Genomic DNA, 19,791 nt, shown 5'->3' with positions numbered 1-19,791 from the left:
TTGTGGGGAGTTGTTTTCTTGTGTATCATCAGCAGATTAAACATTTGGGGAAGCTGTCCCAAAAGAAGAGAGCAGCAAGAGAGAATAAACAGGGGTTCACAGTGCCAAATATTACTTGTGTTTGGGAGTAAATCTATAAACGCCTGGCTTTCGCTCCAGTGATTCGGGATCCCCACGCTCTTAATTCATCTGCTGGAGCAGCCCCTATATAATTCCAAGGCAGCATCATGCCGTATGGTCAAGAGACTTGGGCATCTTTATCTCATCCCTGCGGAGGGGCAAGACAAACACAGCAGAGATTTCTCGGCCACCTCTACCCCCCTGCATCATCCTCCAGTAGAGATAAAGCCCAGACTGCGGGGAAACGTAAGCAGACAGAAAATCTGAGGATGGTTCCCCCGAACACGAGCGTGGCCGTGGCACTGCCTGCCCGGTGTCCATCGGGGGTAGCCGATGGGTTGCTGGTCTTCTCCATTATGTTTTTCTTGTACATGATTACAGCCAAGTTTCTGCACGTTTCCTCTTGCCACCGGGTTTGCTTCATCCCCGTTATTCCCCTTGTACTCCCTCTGTTCTGGAGCAGGAGACAAAACCAGATAGTAACAGGAGTTAGCACTCGGGCTTTCAGTCTCTTGCCCTGTTCTTCGCTCTGCCCCTGCTCGTGTTCGGTGCTGTTATTACCGAGCTACTATTTGAATAGGAAATAAAGGGGAATTTAGTTGAAGTTGAAAATCAAGACATACTGTCTGCATGTTCCATTAGGAGGGCATAGTGAAATCTGTGTTTCTTCCTATTCATTGGCTATTGCATTAAAAGCCTTTTCTCCTAATATATACTTATATATGCAGCCTGCTTTATGTGGCTTTTACCACATAGAAATGGAGACGTTATAATCAAGGCGGTAATAACGCTGAATGATTAAAAGTAACTTCTGATTGTTTTGGCTTTGGTCAAATGTATGACCTGAAACTGCTGACTCGAGACAAAATGAGGTGGATAAAAAGTCTCGTTCCGGGCTGTGCTCATCCCTAAGCACAACCGTGCACCGTGTTTGACTTGTACAGTGAAACCATACTGGTGTATATTAAAAAATTAAAAAAACGAGTCTTTGTAAAGCAGCAGAGTTGATGGAGAAGTCAGACAGCCCAAACTATCCTACAGGGATTAATTTCCCACAGGAACATTTGTGGAGATTATGAAATACTGAATTTCCCTGAGATCTGGAAACCATTTGTACGTGAGATTTAAAATGAGTTAATTCAACTTTCTGGTAATTGGAGTGAACAGCACCTTCTGAGGGCTGTGAGTCAGGGCTGTGGAGCTGCGTGGTTTTGGGGTGGCAGCCTGTGTGGGGGCACGAGGGTTCACCACTGTTGGCCCTCGTTATTTGGGGGAAATTAGGAAACCAGGAGCTACAGCATCTTTCAGCTGATGAAATAAGACTTCTGCTAATACAGCAAAGTCATTGATCCAGCGTGAATCAGAGGAGCAAGGGGAAAAAAAAAAAAAGAAACAGGAGGATACAGTGATTTTAAAGTAAAGCAGTGTAGAACCTCTTGTCAACCCAGTTCTGTGTGGTCTTTGAATTGCCCGTGTTGGTGGCAGCATCTGAGCCTTTTTGGGAGCGAGCTGCCCAAATTGCGCTGAATCGCTCTTAGCATTGTAAAAGTGCCAGGTCCGAATGATGGACCATATGTTGTCGGTTCACACACATAGTTTGTTTTGAAACTCTTTGTAAATACAGCTGGGAGAATGTGGCCAGTGGGGAAGAGCAGCCAGAAAGGGTGTCGTGGCCGTACCAGGGACTGACTGGTGAGGACTGGTTCCCCCATGTCTCGGCTATGACTCAATTTAAAAGACGCAGACCAGAAACGGTGCTGAAGATACACCCCAAGTGATGAGAATCTGCTGCTACTTGAAAAGTTCTCAGGAGAACGGTGTAAGAGATTAAATCAACAGATAGGTCTTGGAGCTGACTTCAGAGGGGTTGTTTTCTTTGCTCAATGGAGTTGTTCTCTCAGCTGCCAATATTTGCTATTTTCTGCTTTGCTCATGCGCTGTTGAACAAATTTGATAAATGTCATTCTGCTTTCTGAGCACTGCTGGGCTTTAAACAAGCTGCTCAGTGGCAGAATATCTTGTAAGCTCCCTTCTTGTAAACAGTAAACAAAAGTGGTTGGTGTTTTGCTCGAAGAAATAAATATTGACCGTTTAGAAGAATGGAAGGACTCTTTTCCCAAGAACTTTGGAGAGAGGAGGACTGGACAGTGGATTAGGAAAAATTCATAGCTGCTTTGCTTTGGATATGCCAAATCCAGGAGATGGGTGCTCCCCTGCCTCCGGGCTGGGGCTGGGTCACCCTGGGTACGTGGCAGCAGATGTGGGGACCCCGCAGCGCAGCTGGATGGGGACCCCAAGGGACTCCCATGGGTGGGATGCCTGGACCTGCTCGCTCTGGTGCTCGGCACCGCAGCATCCCGCTGCCGCAGAGGTGCTGTAATATATTCATGATACTGGTTTATTTTTTCCTGTTTGTTTACTCAAAAAAAAAAAAAAAAGAAAAAAAAGGAACTTTCAGCTTGTCTTTTGCTCAATCGTTTCCTTTCACAGGGAATAAAACCGTGTTTCAACAGTGGACGCAGGCACGGAGCTCGATGCGAAAGCTGGGGCTTTTGGGGCATCAGCTGCGCAGTGGAAGAGGTGAGCCTTGCCTTGATGTTTCCCTAACTTTATTTTCCTTATTCTCTGTAATTCCTGCTGTAGGTGCCGGAGCAGCAGGGCTGAACCGCAGCTCTGTGCTGGGAATGTCAGCGCTGGCAGAAGCTGCCGGAACGAACTGCAGAGGGTGAGAAATCTCCCGTTTCCCAGCAAAAGGCCAGCTCTGGCAAAAAAAAAAAAAAAAAAAAAAAAAAAAAGGGAGCTGCCATGGGGTTTGTCGGGGGCTGGACCCCAGCTCGGCCCCGCTGCCAGACCTGGGGACCCCGCTTTGCCGTGGGGTCCTGCGGAGTTGTCTCAGCCCTGGAGCGACGGGACCCCCTGTGGGGTTTTCCCGTGGGGGGAGAGGGAAATGGCTGACCTGGGAAAAAAAAAACTCCTTTCTTGAACGACCCCTCCCTCATCACCGGAGCCCCTCACCGAGGCATCGGGGTCCCCCCTCGGCAGCGGGGAGGATGCTCGGGGAGCCGGCCGGGCTGCGAGCTGGCTGCAGGGGAAAGCAAAGCAAAACCCTTTTATATGATCATCCGCTTGCACTCCTCCTCCTCCTCCTCCTCCTCCCCCTTCCCCGGGTATTGCGTTACCGCCTTTGGGAGGATGGCCCTAATTTGCTGAGCCCCAATGACTATCTTCAAACTTATCCGACACCCCTCTGCTTTTTGCTCCTGCCTCCTTTTCGTGGTGTTCTCCCTCCCTTCTTTTTTTTTTTTTTTTTTTTTTTTAACCTTCTTTTCGTTATTACTCCAGGCCCGTTGCCAAACAGGATGATCCAGGATTGTCCTCTTTGCCTGGAGAGCATAAATACCACTGGGGAGCTCTGTGAGACTGCAGTTGGGACGAGCTGCTGAGCTGAGACCTTGCACATCTCGCACCTCCTCAGGCTTATTTCATCCTTTTTCCCCTCCTCCTAGTTTAAATATTTCAGATATATAATTTATTTTCCACAAGCAGGCTTGGAGGAGCTGCAATTTCCTGGGGACTTGGAAGTACTCAGCGAGGTAAGTGTAAGCTTTGGTCCCTGCTTCTGAAATGTGGTTTTAGGGGGTGGGTGTGTGTGCAAGAAATGGCTCTATTAAGAAGGCACAGTTTTAGTAACTTCTCCAAAAAGTTGCCTGCATGGTATAAAATAGCACAATACTGTCCGAGCTTCCCTTATGGATGCTTTGCAGAGGTTAATGCAAGATTAATAATCATTAATCTTGAATGAATGGGAGGAGTTTGCAAGTACAAGAGTGGATTTCTGCACAAATAGAGAATATCCAGGGGATGCTGTAGCAGCCTCTAATAGCTGACTAACCATGGGCACACCTACTCCGGTCCAGGAAGCCTGTGTTTATGCAGCTCTGCTCTAAAGTCCTGTCTAAAAGGAATTTCACAGTGTCGCCACATGTTGTGTCTGTTACCAGTGGGTTTTCCATGTGGTTTTGCGTAGAAACTCACCCACTTCAGTTCTGTGGGAGTGGATTGTAATGGAAGATCCAGATGTTTTGGCTCGTGGCCTCGAAGATGCTGAATGCATAGTGTGTTCTGTGCAGACAACGTTGTGTCCTGTGTCAAAGAACTTGTCATCCCACTTTTCTTTTGAAGCCGACGCAATTCTTCAAAGCTCGAAATGCGTGCGTCTCGGTTAAATAGGTGACCTGGCTTTTAATGCATTAAGTATGTCGTGCCTTTAACACTGGATTTCTTTGCACAGGTTAGAAGCTGATCCCAGGTTAACTCTTCTCTGCTTTGCTGTTTTAGATGCTTTGCAGGTATCCCCTGCTAACTCTTGCATTTTCCTGCCTTGTCAGCTTGTTCCATGTAAAACTCCACAGGTCCTGGGATATTTTAGCTGCAGATGTCCTCCATAACCAAGGAGTAGAGACCTACTCGTTTACTTTACCAGGGAGAGAGTTAAAGATGACTAGCCGTAAGGAATAAGGTGAAGCGAGGACATAATGAAGTACAGAAGTCAGCCTGCATGTGGCTTTAGCAGGCAGCGCTGCATGCCAGGCTTCAAATGCTACCAGCTCTTCTGCTTTCCGTGAAGTGCAGACACCATCCATTAGCTGGGGGAATAGCTTTCTAAAAATAAGCTTTTTCCAAAGTCCGGTGCTGCTTTTCAACTTCCTCAGACCCCAGAAGAAGGCCTCCCCTTTGTCCCCAGTTTGGACAAGCTTTACAGCATATTAAGGAGTTGGGTTCTGCTGACTCACGCGTTTCTGATTGCTCCCAGATGTTTACCTGGCACCAGTATCAAGGGCCTGATGCGTTTCAAGGCAGGCTGTGCTAATGCTCCTCTTGAACCCTTGAAAACAACAGCAGAGACTTCCTCAGCTGACTGTCAGGTGATAATTTTTTCTGAATAATGTCAAATCCCAACTCCAAGGCAATATAATTTCAATTTTCCCTGACGAGGAGTGTCTGATGCAGCCCGGAGGCTCTGCAGGGCGCTTGGGCCGGCCGAGCTTTAACACATGTCCGAGTGTTTCGTTGCACCTGGGCACGAGGATATTAAGGCAGGCAAATGGATGGACATCTGAAATCAATGAGACCTTGCTGAAATGTGAGCATCTTCCTGCTGCTTTCAATTAATCTGGCCAGGGAGCTCTTTGCTCCCCGTCCCTCTCTGATCGCTTCATCCTTCCTTTGGATGCTCAGCGCTCCCCATTTCGAGCCAAAGCAGAGGCAGGGACCTGCACGCCCCAAATGAAAAAGAAGATAGTGCCCAAGTGACCTAATTTTAGAGAGGTACTAGTATCCCGTTGCTCGCAAATGGGATACAGGGAAGAACATCCCGAGGAATAAAGCACCATCTGTTGCAAAGTTTTGGCTGGATCTCGAAACCAGACGCGTTGGCTTCATTGCGTAGCCGTGAGTGGGGCAGCTCTTCTGGGCTTTCAGATGTTACAGCTGATTTTTTTCAAGCTGCCCCTTCTGTAAGTTGAGTGTTTGCCTTAAATGGGTGGTGGATACGGGCTCCTATTTAGCAAAGGGCACCCGGCCAAATGAAGGGGTACAACTGCAGCATATATTAGCTGTCTGTTCCTGCCTGCTCTACCTACAGGGCAGGCTGCAGTTAAAATTGCTTGTGCTAAATGGCCGCATTGTAAATGGCTGTGGCAGAGCATCTATTTTTAAACTCTTGGGGAAGTGCCTCAAAGTAGGAATTGTTCCCTGAATTTGGGTCAGACAGTCTACAAAAGCAACAGCTCGTTTTTGCTTCCCCTACCCCTCTGTAGCCGGGTTAGAAAGTTGGGCTCCTGCTTGGGGGGAAGCAAATGCCAACAAACAGGGCTGAGGAGAGGATGAGGTTAAAGCGATATTTGTCCCGATGCCACCGAACGTCCTGTCTTTCAGGTGTGCCTGGAGCTGGGGACAAGGCGTGCGTGTTTGACTTGCTCTGCAGAGCAGGAAATAATGAGAAGCCGTTACCTAACCTGAGCAAATTACATTCCCGCATTGTTCTACAGAGGCAAAGGCTTAATGCTCTGCCTGGAGAGAGACTGAGGGCAGCTGGTTTTCATCTGCCTTAACACAGTACAAGTAAGAAGCCTCAGACAGGGACTTTGTCTCTTTTGCGTAGACAGCCAACAAGTTTTCAGGGGTTCTCAATGGCCTCCGAGGCTTTTGGGGGTCCCCACCTGTGCAAAGCACCTTGTGCTTGCCACTGTCCTCCACGGATGCTGTCGTGCTGGGTCTGGGGAACAGAGGGTTTGGGACTTTGTGCTCGAACGTAGCTTTTCCAGCTGGGAGCTGGAAGGCACTTCCCTGCCTTGGATGGTTTCCAACTCGTCCAGTCTCAGCGTGTCCAAATCCCGTGTCACTGGGCTGAAACTTCTCGAATAATTCCTGCTAATCTGGGGTTTGTTTTCTGATGCTACGTAGGAATGCTTTCAGCGTGTCTTGTGACAGTGCTGTCAAAACCAGATCCTCACCTAGCGTTGAAGAGGGGGATGGGGAAGCTTTCTTCCAAAATTTAGCCCTAAGGAGAGAGATGCTGTACTTGCACCGTCTGTACGACTGCTCATTGCCCCGATGGATTGATTCTGCTCTTGTGGCTCTAAGATCCCACCTAAAGAGCACTAGGTGCTGCAGAGCCATGCAGCAGCACATATTTCCTTCCCCGAATAGCTCATGATCTAAATAAACCCAGCCAAGATGCACAAGGCTCATTAGATGGAGAAGTCGGGGCCGGGGGGGAGAGAAAGGGAGGAGGAGGTTGGGAATGGCAGGTGGAGCGGGAGCACCATGGAGCAAGGGAGGGGATGGGGATTAAATGAAGCCATTCAAACCCAGCGATGGCCAAATCAAGACCATCTTTCCGTGCCCTCGGTGCTGACAGCTACCAAGTGTGCATGGGAACACCTAATCTTCTGACCGGGGGAGGTCGGGTGCTCCGGCTCCTCTCCTAATCTATCATAATTTATATCGCTGGCCGTGCTCCCGCCCGCCGTAAAGCGATGCGTCAGCAAGAACACCCCGGTGCGTCATTCGCCAGCAGGGATTTCGGTTGTTCGACGTTACGGTGACATTTCACATAAACAGCCGCTTTCACAGAGTCTGGCAGCTGCTCTGCTGGAGTCTATTGGCAGAGCGGGGGCCTCCGAAATAGCTCTTGCTGATGTCTGACCTCTGCGATCTGGCTTGCTGGGAATTTTACTTTCCCTTTTATTCATATCTGTTCACTTTAACAGCTGCTCTTTGGGCGAATAGCTTCAAATGTCTCCCCGCCTGTGAAGGGATGGAGCTGGGATTATTCAGAGCTGCTGGGCATTGCTGGGGGACTCCTGCACCCCTGGCATCTTTGGTGGAGAAGGCATCCACCGCCGTGCCTGGGTAATGTTCGCTGCCAGTGCGATGTCGGTGGAGTTCCCTGGTGTAATAAACTGAGTTCCCATCACTTACGGTGGTGTTCAGGTCTTCCTGTCGTTGGGGTGAACGATAATTGCTGAAACTGTAGGCACCGCTCTTTTCCGAGCAAAATTTGGCTTGTGTGGCTTCATCGTTGGGGGACATGTGCACTGAGAGCTTTTCTGGCACTGCTCTGACTGCCTGTTTCTCCCCAAAATCCAGACCCACAGTGAGCCACGGGAGTCCCTGCGAGAAAACCTACTGTCATCTTCGTCTCCGCATCTGCTGGCTGTAGAGGAGGAGGCATGAATCCTGCCCTGCCTTGGATCCTTCCTCTTGGATGTGTACTGCTCCTGACAAAGGCAGCCGAATGCTTTATCTTGCACAACTCGAGTCACCTGGAGAGCATTCTGAGTAAATACCAGGATGGGGAAACTCACTCCAGATCCAAGAGAGCCATTTTATTCTCAGACAGACAGGAGATATTGATGCTCCACAATAAATTGAGAGGTCAAGTGTACCCAGCAGCCTCTAATATGGAATACATGGTGAGTCTAGCTCCTGATACCTAACTTTATTATTACTTTTTTTTTTAACTTTATTAATCTTTACGGTGCAAGAGGTGTAGCCAATTTCCTCTAAAGTAAGTTCTTCTCAAGAGGTTTCCTGGAGCAGTTTCATTCCAGAGTGAAAGATGCGTTAGATCATTGGACTGTTTTGGTTGGAAAGGGCTACTAATGGGTCATCGAGTCCATCCGCTGCATAGTTTCAGGACTGGTTCCATTATTCATAAACTAGTGTCTGGCCCAGCCCTGGATGCATCTCCAGTGATGGTAATTCCACAGCCTGCCTCAGCAGGTTCTTCCATTACCTTAATGTCATAAAAGCATCAAATTTTCCCTAGTGTTTAACCCACGTTCTCCCTGTGAAAGCTTTCAGACCATTGTGACTGGTGTTTCGGGACACTGCAGTCTGCTCAGAGAAACTTCTGGTGGTCTTTGGGTTGCCATCAGTTACCACCCAACGCCGGAGGTAGCATCTGCCCTTTTGTCATACGCTGATCACCACAGATTATCGATGCGAGCCAAGCATCTGTGGTGCTGCTGGGAATCTGCTCAGGACCTTAGAGAAACAGGGCTTGAGGAATGTTGCTTAATCTGCAAAGAATTTCAATCACTGGAAATAGCTGGAAAGACTTCAGGAGTTCATGGGTGGATGGGTCAGTGCTATTGGCTTTTTGTAGTTCAAGAAACCAAAATAAAAGTTTGGTCAATGTATTCTCCCACTTCAGAGGGAGAATTTAAAAGTATGAGTATGAAATATGCCTTCACCATCAACAATTCAGATGAATAGGTTTTTTTCACCTGATGCCAGAGACCCTACTTTGAGCTATTTTTGACTTGCCATCAAAATATTGCGGGGCCAGAAAATGATGTAGGCATAATTTTTTTTTTTTTCTTTTTTGTGTGTGTGCCTTTTCCCAATGTGCAAACATAGTTATGACTGAAACTAGTCTGACTTCAACTGTGTGCTCCTGCTGACGGATTAAATGATTAATGATTTGTAAGACCACGTTTAAAAGGGTAAAAGTACACTAAATGTAATATAAAATTGTTTGCCAGCTGTGCTGAAATGAGTGCTGCAAATGGAAAATCCTGCCTTTTGTGACTGTAGGGAAAAGGAAAAGAGAAGGGAGGGCAGAGGACAGTGAGGAAGGACAACTGTCCATCAGTTGGTCCCCATGAGCGTTCACACCCCTGGGCTTTCATCCCACTTTTGTCAGAAATCGCACGCCTTTCTAAGGACCGGTGCTTTGTATCTCTCTTTCTCAGCGAGCTCTCACGTTATCCTGCAGGCAAGGTACTGCCAGAGAAGAGGGGACTTGATTAATTTCCAGAAAGTAAACACAAAGCATGAGAAAGCCAAACGTGTTTTTGTTGGCTTTGAGGATCTGAGAGGGCTGCCGTTGCGGGCTGTCCACTGGCCGACTGCTGTTTACGCTTGCAGCGAGGTTACACTTTTATATTTGCCTTTGCTCGGTGTGCTTTTCTAGTGGTTTTTATGGGTGATTGAGGGTAAATGAAAGGGCCTTATATGCTGTGAAGAAAGAAGCTGAGTATAAGATGGTGCTACTTGGAAAGGCTATAATCAGTCTTTCATGTATTCGTGTTTACCCAATATTGCTTGGAAATGCTGTGTGTATTCTGAACGTGAATTTCACTTTAATCCTTTGTTCTGCATAGGACATTTCTCATTTGGACTCGTTTAAGAGGATGGCCTGTCTTTAGTACCCTAGATAAACTTTTCTCTTTTCCTTTGGTGCCGGTGTGGAGCGTCACAGGCGACGTGCGGTGCTGATTTGTGGATAAGTAGGTAGAACTTGTTCTTGCCCATCGACCTCCAAACGCTGCCTTGCAAAAGTCCTTTCTCCCAGCTCCATATCTGACATGTTTAAGTGATCTAAAGTGGCAAGGGGAGCTAGTATATTCCAGGCAAGGGACATATTTACCTACTACAGGATGAACTTTAGCTGGTGGAGGCTGTTAATAAGAAAACAATAATGCAGTGAGTCCCATGACTTATCTGGAGATCAAAAGAATTACATACATATGGGATAAAGGTAAAGTGGAGTGAAGAAATGAAGAAAGAAACAGTTTTGCTGCTGGGTTTGCATAATTAATCGAAAGCTCACACAGGTATTCAGTGTTAATGGAAAATGAGTGAGCAGTGTACATCTTCCTGATGAAGCTGGTCAAATACAGAATTACCTTAACCCCTTGAACAGCTTTATGATTGACACTTCCACTGTGGGTTTGGACTTTATAACAGCAGTCACGGCAGTGGATGGGCTCCAAAAGCAAAACAAACTCCTTGTTAATAAACCCAGAGTAAAAAGGACATAATAGTTCTTAAGACATTGTGACCTTTTAAGATGGCTTAGTCAGATGGCTTTCAGCAGTGATGAAAGGCAGAAATCTTTCCTCTTGCAGAGGCCTCAAAGACAGCTGGATAAAACAAAATTGTTCTCAGTACAGATTGCTGGAAGGAAAATAGTTTGTTTTCATGTATAAGGTATGCATCCTTCCTCTAAACCGTAGGGTGGTGACTTTCCTTGTCAGGATGGGATAGTATTTCTGTGTGGGTTAGCAAAGCATATCCAAGCTTCTGCCAGTACATGTCAGTCCTGGACTCCCATGCCACTTTTCAAAGTAAATCGCCAGTATTGCAAAAAGTCTAAGCCGGGGAGAAAAATGTGCGAGTAACCCGATCACTACAATTCAGGTGTCTGGGGTTAGATTTACAGACTAGTTAGGCTGAGTAAGTAGACTCCTTGTGGGATATATTCTTATTAAATCTGAACCTACAAATTGTAGTATAGTGTGCGTGTGCCATGCATGTATTTTACATAGATGGTGTATACTGTACTTTGAAAGGCCATTACAAATTTGCAGGAGTAAAAAAAGAGAGTCCATGTGCTAAATCACTTGGAATCACACATACCTGAAGGTTTCTCTATCTCTGCTTGAGCATAGGTGTACACTGCCCCTCTGGCTTCAGTAGTCTTCCTAGATACTGCTTTGAATATTGGCATAAAGAACTCTTGCAAGCGTAGCTGGGAAAGTCTGAAATATCTTTTTTTTTTTTTTTTTTTTTTAAAATATGTTTATTGCTCTGAAATAATTCCAGCCTCCTGACCGCATTCACGTCTGAGAAGCAAGAGGCAAATAACTGCTCTAATTTAAATGGGGTGGCTTTGTAATCTGACGCCTGCAGAAATGAGCTTCTCTACTCATCAAGCACAAAGCCATGCAAAGACGTAGCTCGCTCCCAATTGCCTGTTGAGTATCTTTTGTCCGAGTTAATTTATTTTATCCGTAGGCATCAAAGGAAGATGTAACGCATATGTTCACATCAATTTCCATTTAATGGCCTATTGCTCATAACGTCTCTGCATTAAATTAGGAGATTTGGAACGTCCCTGCGTTTGAGGCTGCAGGGAATAACGCTCTGCTAGAAAGTCTGAAGCACTGATGTCTTGGGAGAGTTTCTGTGGCTTATGTGTTGGATGGGAAGGTGGATTGTGGCTGGTCATTGCCTAGTGCAGAAAGTGGGAGACCACAAAAAGCTGTGTGTCTAGGCACAATTGCAATAGTCTGCTCGAACAGAGGTTTGGAAATGTGCGTGTGGTGGGTCGGATCCCATCCACCTTCAAGGAGTTGGAGGGCTGAGACGGAAAATGGTTTTATTCCCTCTGTCAGAGCTTCGTCCGCACAGGGTTTTGCAGACTGACACGAATTTTCTTGGCCACCGGTCAGTTCAAAGCCAGGCTGATGAGCTCAGAGCAGCTCTGGGATGTTGTTGGAATTTGGGTTGCTGAGCATGCTTAATGATAAGCTGTTCTCAGAGGTCTGGGCTGTTAGCTCAGTTAGATGAGCTCATGTTTGCCTTACAAAGATAGTGTAGACACACCAAGTTCCAGGAGACACTGCGTTTTCCTGTCGTCTTAGCCAGGGACACGCGGTCCCTCCCCATCCCGGTTATAAATGCCCGAGACTGTCTTCAGATACTTACTCGGAATGAGCACTTGTTGTTTTTTGAGTGTGTTTGAGAGCCTAAATGCCCTCCAGTCCTCCAAACGGGCTCTGACAGGTCCTTTGATATGTTTGAGATCAGAAGTTCCTTTTCTTGTGGAGACGACAGGACTTGGAAAGACCAGCTGGTTGTGATGGTAAACGTCCAAAGAGGACATAATCTTGCGCTGGCACGTGAATGGGCTGGAGACACATTACAAGACCTCTCTTCTCTTTGGTTTTATTTGTAGGAATGTGCAGTAATATTTTAATCCCAACAAATTATCCTCTAAGGACTGTTCTGAATAGACCAGCTGTCAGTAATTACACAATGAATTCAGGGTACTGTCTACTGGGTCCGGCAAGTCTGGCCTTTAAAACAAATACACTCCTGGGCAGTGGAGCCAGTGAAGCCTGCTTTCCGATTTGCCTTTGTATCGAGTTTGAGCTCTCGTTTGGCTTACAGCTGGGTGATATTCAATGAGGACTGATGTCACACCAATGTCCTTCCCTCAGTGGGAACATAAATAGGATTTGTCACTTCTAACCCGATGCCTCTTTCAGTGAGAGTGGTATTAGCTTAACAGCTCTGGGACTTTGCCACCTCTGTTAAATTTGACTGGATCCAGTGGTGGACTCGGCAGTTATTCTGGAAGGAGGAGGGGAGATGGGACTGGGAGACTCAGACCCACACCCCTTGATTAAGAGGTTGGGCCAAAAATCTCCAGCTGTGTCGGTAGTGGAGGGCAGGAGCACATCCACTGTTGGAGTTCCCCGTCATGGGAAAGCCTGGAAATGTCCTGATAGTAAAGACAGTGGATGGAAAATCGTGCTGAACTTCATCAGTATTCATGCATGTTAGAATTCTTGCAGATCGCAGAAATAGGTGTCATGAGGAAGTGCTAGGATCTCCATCCTTGATGGTTTGGGGGGTTTTTTTGAACGGATTAGAAAAATATCTGCGAAGAATATCTTGTGTTTTAGGGTGGGTAGTCTTAGAGGGGTTCTCATGGTCTTCCCAGGTGTGTTTTCTGCTGACCTATGCAAAGCATCTCCTAAGAAGCATGGCATCAAGCAGGAAAAATAATAGACCCTTTAGTGCCTTGCATTTCCATGGCAGGGGGACGTCCTGACAAACTTGCTTTTAGATTAGGGCACATCACTGAGACTTGCTGGCTTCACAAAGACAGGCCAGATGCCAGGGGTGAGCTGTCCTTTAGTCTTTCCCAACTAACTGCTGTTGGTTGAGTCTCTTGATCTAATAAACTTGAGATGATGAATTGACCTGTTCTTTTCTCTCCCCGCACCCTGAAGACCTGGGATGACGAGCTGGAAAGATCAGCCCATGCTTGGGCTCAGCAGTGCATCTGGGACCATGGACCTAGTGCCCTCATCAGGTCAATTGGACAGAACTTGGCGGTTCACTGGGGCAGGTAAGAGTTGAGGTGCTCCAAGCTCGTTGCAAAGAGCAATTTATGGAGCCTCCTTTAGAACCAGTTGGAAAGGTTTGCCTTGTTGATGCTTAGTAGAGTACTGGGGAGATGGGAGAAAAGCCGAGGATCACTAATTGCTGTTGCTTTGGTGAAATGGTTATAGCGATAATATCTGCAGCCACCTTCGGCTGACTGTTCCCAGCAAACCAGCATTGATGTGGGTTACTCCATTTACCTGTATCTCTGGGTAACGCAGCTGTAATGTGCTTAAGATCACTCTTAGTCCTTAAAGAGAACAGCTACAGAAGTCCTAAGCCCTGCTCCTAAATCTGCTGTTTCAGGGGGGTTTCTGACACCATGCTGAGAACCGGCTGAAAGCTGAAGTTTCTCAGGAACAATGTCTGGACTCAGCTGCTAGTTCAGAACTTAATTATCTCCTGCTGTATTTCCCATAAATATTTATCCAGATCCTAATTTCACTTTACTGGAAACGCAGATTTTTTTTTTTTTTTCAACTTCCTGGGGAAGTTTTTAACCTAGAGTTGTTGTCCCAGTTAGGAAAGGCTTCCAACTGGATTTGCCTCTCCATCTCATGGTATTTTGCTTTGTACAGCAAACATTTTGTATGTGCTCAGGAGCCCTAATGGGTGGAAGTGCAGTTATGTTTGTGTAAATCGGGTAGAGCTTGGTTGAAAGCAATGGAAATTTGCTAGTGTGAAATTAGCCCGATATAAAAATTGGGCCCATTTTTATTGGCAGAATTAAATAATGATTGGAAAGTAGAGTGGTTAATCCATTGGAAACAAAGTCAAAAGATCGTGCTGTTCTTGGCTCTCCTACAAGTGTTCAAGATGGCCATGGGTTACTGATGGAGGTAGATCCAATCTTGCTCCCTTTGCAGTCACCGAGAGGAAAAAGAAATCAGATTTATCTCAGTTTTTTCAGGAACGGGCCATAACTTGATTGCCTCAATTTCCTCTCCTGTAAAATAGGATTCGGAAAGTATTCACTTAATGACATCATGACATTAATGTTTTTAAAATACTTCTAATGAATGATTTTTAATGAAGAGTTGGCTGAAAGACCAAACTCCAGTTGGTAATGATATCATTTATATTTCTGGCCGCTTGCTTCATGTGAGCTGTTGAAAGCAATAAAAAGCAGTGGGTTTGAAGTGCTGCTCTGATACAAAATTTGCAGGTTTCTCTGTTTGCTCACTGTGTACGTAGCAAGCAAAATGCCTATGAGTTTCTATAGGTAGTTTTAACACCATTTGTGTTCCCCCAAACAGCACAAGTAGCATCAGCAATGCCACAGACTGCAATATCTGGTGCATAGTTTGCACAAAGTACACGCGGCGTATGTGGGGGCTTGGTGCAGAGGGAAATTGCTGCAAAAAAAATAAATGTGTACGTGTGTAGTGCACCAACTATTCTGCACTAACTCTGGGTGTGATGTGAGTGTGAAAAAGCCCACTCGCTTTCAAAGGTCTTACAGTATTAACTGCTAGCGTCCTTCCAGATTTAGCAAATTGCCTGGTGGTGAAATAGGTACACGATGGCTTTCGGTTTAAGATGTTTGGCAAACCTTAACTTCTGTTTACTTTCAAAATACAACTTTCCGCCAAACTAGAAGTTTTTTGTAGTTGTGTGGAAAAGTCAGGAGGACATTTCAGGTCAGCGGCACTTGAAGGGCATGTCAAACCTATAAATAATACAGAAAGTCAGACCGGGCTGTGAATCTTAGGGAAAAAATCATCTTTAACACTTTCAATGAGATTTTTTTTTTTCTGTTCGTTAGACCATGTTACTGGGTTCTTTAAGCAACACCTTCTCAATGAATGGAACTTGCCTTGAGAAACTTTTATTTAAAAATTAGCAAAACTTGTAGTGAAAAAACCTGAGCTTCCAACACAGCAGGAGGCTACGGGTGTTGTTTGAAAACTTCTACCAGAACTCTGTGAATTAAACTGTCTTTGTTCCTTCAGGTATCGGTCTCCAGCTTTCCACGTCCAGTCTTGGTATGACGAAGTTAAAGATTACACATACCCGTATCCCCACGAGTGCAACCCGTGGTGCCCCGAGAAATGCACTGGCTCGATGTGCACGCATTACACCCAGGTAAAGGAGACGAAGGGCTTTTGTACCTCTACCCTCTTCATCCTGCACCGCAACGCGTGCCCGCAGAGGGCTAGTTTGCTCATTTTTAATAACTGCGTTGCGCTTGCAGATAGTCTGGGCCACGACGAACAAGATCGGCTGTGCCGTGAATGTCTGCAAGCAGATGAACGTCTGGGGAGAAATCTGGGAGAATGCCGTCTACCTGGTCTGCAACTACTCGCCGAAGTAAGGCGGATGAGCTGGGCTCTCTCCAGCTTTCCTAAAACTGGCAGCTTGCTTAACTAGCCCGGGATCTGGGGAAGAGATTTCAGGCAGTCTAGACTGGTGGTTGTGGCTTTAAATTTTCTCTTTCGACGGCAGCGCAGAGCCGGTTCGAGACTTCTGAGCGTTGCCTGGAAAACTGAATGAGGGGCTGGGGCCAGGCCGGAGCTTTGATGTTCCTGCCATGGGAAGGAGGAGCAGGAGATGGCCGGGACGGAGCTGGCGTGAGCTGCCAAGCGAGGCTTGCTCGCTCGCTCTGCTGCTCGGAGGGTGGGAGGAGAGATGGGGTGGTGATTAACGCCGCTCAGCGCTGCTCCAGCAGCAGCCGTCGTAGCCAGCCAGGTAGGCTGCCGTACCGTAAGGCGTTTTCGGTCCCGTTCCCCTCGGAAATCTGCTGGTTTAAACGCACCGCTGCTTCGTGCAAAGCCAGCCCTGCGGCAGTCGCTGGTGGAAGCGAAGCGAGCTGGGGCCCGCTGCAAGGAGCCGCGAAGAGATAAATCTCAGACCCGGTGAGCTCCCCGTGGCTTAAAAAAAAAAAAAAAAGTGAAATAACTGCATCAGTCAAGCTTTAGCTAGCTCGATGGTTTGATTAATTTTCAAAATGAAAATCACCTTTCTCGACTACTACACCCAGGCGAAGTTTCCTCCCTGGCAATGGCAATAAATATTTTCTGCTTTAATGGCTAATAGGAGAAACATTCCCACTCCAAGTCCTTGGCAATTTAAAACTTAAAACCAAAATGGAATAGGGAAATCACTATATACAAATGGAGTGGCTTGGAGAGCATCTGACTTCTGAAGATCATAGGGCAGAATAATGCAGAGAAAAAAAGGTGTGAGGGCGTAGAGCTGGCAGCTCATGGCACGATCCAGGCAGAGCTCTATGGGTGGGTTGTCGAAGCCCCTCTCCCCACGTTAGATACTCCCCCACGCTGTGCTTTGGTGGGATTTAATAACCTGCTCCTCGTAAGGGATCACACCATCGCCCATGGAGCTCCCACAGCAGGCTGGGCTATGTGCACGTCATCCATTCAGGGCTGCTGGATGGAAAAATACTCTATTTCTGCAGTTTCTGCTTAATCTTTTCTCTCTGGCATCAGTGCGCATTGTCCTCATCTAGCCTTATAGGTGGAGACAGCTGAAAGAGCAATAACCCAAGGGTTTGTAGCCACGGGCTGAACTCCGGCTCCTTCAAGCCCCTAAAGTTTGCAGTATGGAGTGCCAAAAAGGGCTTTTGTTTCTGGATAGTTTCTTGTGGAAAACGCAGTAATCCATTGATCTACTTCTGTTTACGTAAGATTGCAGTATTTATACAGAAGTTTAATGCAAAAGCGATATTGCACGGCATTTATTTAAGTAAAACCCTAAAAATGTCCTCTTGGAGGTGAAATGAGGAGGAACGTTTTTCTTACGAGGTTTGCCTAGGCTGGTTGTTTAGTCTTTGCTTAGTTGCTCTGGGCCAGGACGACATTTTTGCAGCTTCAGAGGCAAAACTGGGGACTTGAGGATGGCCAGGTTGAGCGAGGAGAGAGCGCAAAGCACCATTCTGCTTCCCAGATGATCTGGCGTGAGGGTCCGTGTATGTCTGGTGTTTTTCTGTTTGGAAATGGTTTCATACGGAAAATGGAGCAGCTTTTAAATGGTAAGAGCTGTGCTCCAGCCTGTCCCATACAGCTGCCTGGGGGCTTTGTGGAAAATAGTGGGAGACTCGTGGCTCTGATGACCAAGAGAGGTGAAGGCAAGTGTCGGGCAGATGGAGGCAGCAGGCAGGCAGCCGCCGAGCGATCGCTGGAGAACCACAGGCAGCACAAGGATGGAAAGAGTTGGGGACAGGCCGTCTTTTCCCCATTTACAGCCCCTTGTCCAAGGATGAGCACAGCAGAAACTCCCGTTTTCCCCACTCCCTTAGGGCCAGGCGGTCTCGGGGGCTTGGATGGGTATTTGGGTGTCTGATGGGTGTAAATTGCTCCTGTGCTTGCAGGGGTAACTGGATCGGAGAAGCCCCGTATAAGACCGGCCGCCCCTGCTCCGAGTGCCCGCCGAGCTACGGAGGAGGCTGCCAGAACAACCTCTGCTACAAAGGTACGTGGTGGAGGAAAAAGGCTGGCGCAAACTTATGCCTGGAAACTTTTAATTAGAAGCAGCCGCAGCTTTATGCGCCTTTTAATTAGCCATCCTTACTATTTCGACATCACGACACGTGGTAAATCGGTGGCCGCTGCTGAAACGGAAAAGCCCTGAACTGCTTAAAATCTGGAGCTCGGTTTCGGCGCGTTTTCCCCAGTGAAAATGAGAGTGAGCGCTCGGATCGGGGAGGGGGGAAGCTGCCCTGAGCTTACACGGGTTTGGCTCGGGAGCTCCGGCGGGATTTTGAGTTGTTGGCAGGCTGCAGGCAGGAGCGATCCCGTCCTCGCGGGGTTTGTTTGGGAAGGGAATGTTCTCCAGCGCTTACCAGAGGCGACGTGGGTGGGCAGAGCTTGGCTGCCTGCCCCGCTCCTTCGGGGGCCGGGGACGGAGCGTTTCCCTCTTTCCCCACCTTGGTTTTCACGGCTGTGAAATGAATACAGCGATTTGTGCCTCTTGGAGAAGAGGAGGGGATCGTGGACGGTTTTTCCTGACCTGTGGAGTTTTCTCGGAATAGAGGTCAATAGAGTGAAAAATATTAACGCTGAAACCTCCGGTGAAGCAGTGCTACCCCGCTAGCACGCGGGATTTTCTGGGATGGCGCGTCGAGGGCCTTTTTCTGCTCCCACGTGTTTTGCTTCACAGAGAACTGGGCTCTCGGAAACAGGCAGGTTCCCTGGAGACTTGCCCAAAGCAGACGTTTATTTTGCTGCAACGTTGCGTTTAGCGTTTTTAGCCCGTGGGGTTCGGGGGGAGGACCCCAGGGTGCAGGCGGGCTGCAGCGGGGAGAGGAGAGGGGATGTCCCGGTGGTACAGCGAGAGGCAGAAAGCCTTCTCGGAGCCACCATCCATCATCCCTTCGTTTGCGTCGTTCCTCTCCTCGTTACTGAGGACGAAAGCAGCACAGGGTTTCGGGTAGGACCGGCCAAGCGGAATAAGTTTTGCTGGCACAGTTTCCCAAATCCCTTTGCCCCGCTGCAAGAGCAGGCAGCTTGTTTCTCCGGCGGAGGTGAAGCGAGGGATGAACCCGCTGAAGCCGGGACAGAACCCGTGCTTTACCGGAGGATCGGCTGAAGCCGTGCTGGTGGGGTGGTTTGGAAAAGCAAACCTAGGTGGGAGGAGAAGGGATTTCAGCCACCTTCCTAAATACGAGGGCCCTCTTTGCACGAGCCCTTTAGCAAATTTGTGTTTTCCTGCAGAAAGAAAGAGCTGTATGGGAAACAGAAGACGAAATATCAGCACTTTATATCGCTGATTAGCGGGGTTCGTTTCAAACCTTTATTGTAAGATGCTCTGAATGCCAGTTCATGCGCAGAGAAGAGGGAGAGGAGCAGATCTCCCCTCCCGGTGCTGCACCTGCCCTGGCGATAGCCCCGCGCTGCCTTTCACTGGCATTTTGGAGTTTCCAACTATTTAAAACCAGATCCTCGTCAAACCAAATCACCTCCCTCAAATTCTGAACCTGACTTCCCCATCAATGCGAACACGTTGTAATTATTTTTAATCCCCTCTTCTAACAAGATTACCGTTACGAAGATCCCGTCATCCCTGAGACGGATGAGACTAACGAAGTGGAGATTTCGCAGGTGGCGGAGCAAAAGCCGGTGCGGTTCCATCCTCCGGAAAGCAAACCCAGCAAACCCAAGAAAATCATCCCGGACTCCTACATGAGTAAGATGGCCTCTTTCTTTTTCAGCTCCTATAAGTTTTCAAGTACCTTTATGGGAAAAG

The 19,791-nt window shown here is 47.5% G+C and overlaps 1 protein-coding gene across 5 annotated transcripts in view; it reads left to right on the top strand.

Moving 5' to 3' along the window:
- The first annotated feature begins 2,595 nt into the window (after window positions 1-2,595).
- The window catches only part of CRISPLD2 (cysteine rich secretory protein LCCL domain containing 2), a 31,865-nt gene continuing 14,669 nt past the window's right edge, over window positions 2,596-19,791 (top strand). The window contains exons 1-9 of one of the 5 annotated variants that reach the window (XM_052796812.1): window positions 2,596-2,700; window positions 3,667-3,713; window positions 6,058-6,243; window positions 7,774-8,099; window positions 13,437-13,555; window positions 15,543-15,675; window positions 15,785-15,900; window positions 17,918-18,018; window positions 19,582-19,731. In XM_052796812.1, coding sequence (XP_052652772.1) covers window positions 7,857-8,099; window positions 13,437-13,555; window positions 15,543-15,675; window positions 15,785-15,900; window positions 17,918-18,018; window positions 19,582-19,731 — 862 coding nt within the window. In that variant the 5' untranslated portion in view covers window positions 2,596-2,700; window positions 3,667-3,713; window positions 6,058-6,243; window positions 7,774-7,856. Of the gene's footprint in view, window positions 2,846-3,445; window positions 3,714-6,057; window positions 6,244-7,443; window positions 7,537-7,773; window positions 8,100-13,436; window positions 13,556-15,542; window positions 15,676-15,784; window positions 15,901-17,917; window positions 18,019-19,581; window positions 19,732-19,791 lie in introns of those variants that run through there. The other 4 variants (XM_052796811.1, XM_052796810.1, XM_052796809.1 and 1 more) reach the window with 4 other exon arrangements.

This window comes from Harpia harpyja, chromosome 9, assembly GCF_026419915.1.
Source record: "Harpia harpyja isolate bHarHar1 chromosome 9, bHarHar1 primary haplotype, whole genome shotgun sequence".
NCBI lineage: Eukaryota > Metazoa > Chordata > Aves > Accipitriformes > Accipitridae > Harpia > Harpia harpyja.
This window is presented reverse-complemented; position numbering and strand designations above follow the sequence as displayed.